We start from the raw sequence: 4238 nt of genomic DNA, 5'->3' as shown, positions 1-4238 counted from the left end.
TAAATTGCCCTTCCAGAGCTTACACAGGTCTTTCACTGAAATTCATCAACACAACAAATTAATAACATACCTTCAATATGCAACAAAATATACAAATGAACAAATTTCATACTCAACTTTGTAAAGTGCACAAAAATATTAATGGAAATAATTAAAAAGTTTGCTACTGTCACTATGAAAACTTCTGAAATATTGTTAAAATTAAATAGAAGTAATCTAATGAGGCTTTTTGGCTCTAATATATTGGCAGACAGCAGCAACATTCTTCAGAAAAATCACACCAACTAAATATACTGTGTCTTAGCAGCATAAAAAGTCCCTACAATTGGATGCAATTGCAGGCCTAGTAAGCACAAACCTGACAAAATGTTACAAGTGTAGTTTTCATTTAAAAGAATGGATTTCCATGGAATCCTAGAGGTAACATTTGTTATTTTGTTTACATTGTATTCTGGTAGTAAACCCAACTATAACCAATCACTTTCCCTCCCTCTCTCTTTCCTCCCAAAATTGCACAGAGTACTGGAAAAGTTAATCAAGTTATCAAGATACGGCCACACTGAGGCAGCCGTATTAAACAAAACAATTTTTTAACCTAAAACCTAAAAACAAACAATCCCAGAAAATAACAATCATCGTCAAACAACCACAGCTTCACACTACCGACCGATGCTCCCCACACACATAGATGGCACTGGGTCGAATGCGCCGCCTTGTATGGCCAGGTAGTTGTGGCAAAAACTTGAAGTATTTGGGCATCAAGTCCAAGCATGCATCATGAAACTTCTTAATCCTCCAGTAGTAAATCAGTGGGTTCAGTGCAGACTTGAGGTAGCAGAGCCAAAGGAGCCAAGTGCTTATCTCAAAAAAGTTGTGCTTGTAGTAGAAGTGGCTGTTGAATGTGGCAATAAGGCTGTAAGTGGTGAAGGGTGCCCAACAGACTATGAAGACAAGGAACAAAATCAAGATGGTTGTGAAGGCACGAGTTTTAAAGCTCATATCAATATTCATCTGAAAAGGTCTCTGTAAGCTCATGAGACCAAGTTTGCTGGCCTGGCTGAGGCATATGCTATCGGGGTGGCTATGGATACGAACTGCGTTGTGGCGGACCGTGTTGAGTATGCCCATAAAAGAATACAGCATTACCAGGAACGGAATAAAAAAAGAAATTAGCAAGATAACTATCACATAGGCTCGGTAACCTGGACTCGTAGAGTAGCCAAAAACACACTGTGGTGCTCTGGAGGGTATCTGCAGATTAGGATTCCCTACTGATAATGGAAAAGCAACAACAAAGGATGCCGCCCAGGAAATCACAATGAGAATCTTTGCACGGTAAGGGTTCAGTTTATCTTGCCTCTGAACTATGATAAGAAATCGGTCAATACTAATAATAATAAGAATGGCTACCCCCTCTATGACAAAAAGCCAGAAGAACATGGCAGAGACTCTGCAGAATATATCCCCAAAAATCCACTGAGTGGTAATGATTGTAATCAGAGCAAAAGGCATGTTCAGCACTGCCAGCAGCATGTCTGCAAAAGCTAGGCTGGCTAAGAGGATGTTAATCGCAGATCGCATAGCTGCCTTCTGGTAGACCATGAGGCAGACAACAAAGTTTCCAAGGAACGAAACCAACAGGATAAATATCATAGCAGCAGAAAGAATGATCTGGAGTGGCAAACTCAAGCTCCTGAAAACTTCTTGTGATGGCAGGACAGCTGTAGCATTAACCAGAAAAGTACTTCTCTCAGTGGTGAGCACGGCACCTGAACTGTATCTCAAGGGCTGTGTTGTGCCACTACGAAGCAAGAACTGTGGAGTGGTAAAATTCGTATAGGCATTTTCATAAACAATAAAAGTAGCATTTGAGGTCCCAGAGTGGGCCACCGTCAACATTGCAGAGAAAACCATTGCTTCAGGAGAAATGAAAGCAGAATCAAAAGTCTTCAAGGCATTTCATCTTGTTCAGGCAGTATCTTATTCCAGGTCATTTAACAAATCAAACTTCAACATCTGAAAGTATCAAAGTTCTTAAATTCATGTCAGTATTTCCATCTGAAAAAGAAGAAAAAAATTTAAAGAAACAAAGTAAGACTCTCTGAAACCAAAGGGAACCAAACTTTCCCTAATCACAAAAGGATCCTCAATACATACTTGAACTTTAGGATGACACAATTCACTTAAGCACCAGTCACAGAAGTCTCATAATATTTGCTCTTTTTCTTATAGATCCTGCTCCTGTAGTCACAGAATCACCCGGCTGGAAGCGACCTTTAAGACTGAGTCCAACCATTCACCCTGCACTACCAGGGTCCCTAAACCGTGTCCCTCAGTACAACACCCACACAAATCCTGTACAATACTCTCACTCACCAAGCTTTTTTTCTAATAAAACCAGGACTGGAAAACTTTTGTGTTTGCAAACAAACTTTACTGATTAAGAGTGAATAAACCAAATCAGTATCTTCATTTAAATCTTGTAATTTTTAACCTAGTTTCATTATTTTGAAGTTGTCTACAGCTGTAAGCTTCCAAACAGCTTAAATACTAACAGGCAGATAGGTGTTACTGATTAGCAGGCACTGAAAATACCACCAATCTGGGCTACCCCTACAGTAGAGTCCTTGGTTCCACATCAGTCAGCAGCAGCAGATGCCTCAGGAGAAACACGTACAACATTCTAACCTGTTATTAATTATTAAATAACTTGTTCACAGGATTAAAGTATTTCTCAATTTGTTTCATTTAGTAGCTGACTGACATCAAAGTGTAGGAAACTAACTCTTCAGTCGCTACAACCTTTCCCCCTGCAGCAAGCCCTCCTGCTCTCACCAGTCTAGACCTAGCTTTATTAATTCATCCTGGTAGTCCGCATAATTTAACCATGTGTGTTCTTTTTCCTTGTAAATCTAATCCTTAGACAGAAGTCCCTCCCTCATTGTTATGCTGATACAATGCAATATTTCCTTTTATAGTTTACATGTACTGTCTTGTTGCACTACTATTACATATGTTGTATTATTACACGTACTGTTCTTACGGGCAAATAAAACTTATAAAAAAATATAAATATAAAACTTATTGATTCTGGATGACTCTAATAGTCACTTCAGGCTGTTACCATGGCTTTAGTCAGAAGAGTTAGATAGGCATCTTCAGAGGGCAATCTACCTCCTCATCACTCCACACGGTAACAAGTCTGTGCTACCGACCTGAGAAGAATGTTCAGTACCACAGATCCTGCCCACAATATTTATGCAGGTTCTGTTTGGTATCAACATTGGGAAAAAGTGACAGGAGGAAGAAATGCTTTTATGAATTTACACAAGGACTACATGCTTGCTCCTCCCTGGATAACACTTCACCAACAAAAAAATTAAGGCAACAAAGATTAACCTATTTCCCAGTTTAGACTTCCAGCGATCTGAATGCAAGCCTGCTCCGGCTGCTGACGAGGATTCAGCAAGCAGCATCAGCACTAAAACATTAGCTCATTCCATAGCATTCCCTTCAATATCATCATTCCCTTCAATATCATCATTCCCCTTCAATATCATCATATGATCTCCAGGGCCAGACCACCAGACAATGATTAACCTCTCTGTCTCCTTTAATTTTTAATGGTATCATAAAGGGATATTATTATAAACATCCTTATTTTGTTGAGTTTGTGGTGGGTTGACCCTGGCTGGGTACCAGCTGCCCAACAAAGCCACTCTATCACTGCTCAGCTGGACAGGGGCGAGAAAATATAACAAAAGGCTCATGGGTTGAGATAAGGACAGGGAGGTCACTCAGAAATTACTGTCACACGCAAAACAGACTCAACTTGGGGAAATTAGTTTAATTTATTACCAATCAAATCAGAGTAGAATAATGAGAAATAAACCCAAACCTTAAAAACACCTTCCCCTACCCCTCCCTTCTTCCTGGGCTTAACTCCACTCCTGAGTTCTCTACCACCTCCCCACCAGCAGTGCAGGAGGACAGGGAATAGAGGTTGTGGTTAGTTCATCACACATTGTTTCTGTTGTTCCTGTCTCCTCAGGGGGAGGACTCCTCATTCCCTACCCCTGCTCCAGCACGAGGTCCCTCTCACACACTTTTCCAGTGTAGGTCTTTCCCACAGGCTGCAGTTCTTTATGAAATGCTCCAGCGTGGGTCCCACTTGGGGTCATGAGTCCTGCCAGCAAACCTGCTCCCTTGTGGACTCCTCTCCCCTCATGGGACCACTG

The 4238-nt window shown here is 40.8% G+C and overlaps 1 protein-coding gene across 1 annotated transcript; it reads right to left on the bottom strand.

Annotated features, from left to right (window-relative positions):
- Positions 1–654: 654 nt before the first annotated feature.
- GPR63 (G protein-coupled receptor 63) lies at positions 655–1914 on the bottom strand. The gene has a single exon (XM_010140073.1). It carries the CDS (start codon positions 1912–1914, stop codon positions 655–657), a length of 1260 nt encoding a protein of 419 aa, XP_010138375.1.
- Positions 1915–4238: the final 2324 nt, after the last annotated feature.

The sequence above is a fragment of the Buceros rhinoceros genome, unplaced genomic scaffold (assembly GCF_000710305.1).
Source record: "Buceros rhinoceros silvestris isolate BGI_N320 unplaced genomic scaffold, ASM71030v1 scaffold2947, whole genome shotgun sequence".
NCBI lineage: Eukaryota > Metazoa > Chordata > Aves > Bucerotiformes > Bucerotidae > Buceros > Buceros rhinoceros.
Note: the sequence above shows the minus strand (reverse complement) of the source record. Positions and strands in the feature narration are given on the sequence as shown.

What these genes read in the sequence shown, in the direction of transcription:
- GPR63 (XM_010140073.1), bottom strand. Translation starts at nt 1,914, where the DNA reads ATGGTTTTCTCTGCAATGTTGACGGTGGCCCACTCTGGGACCTCAAAT.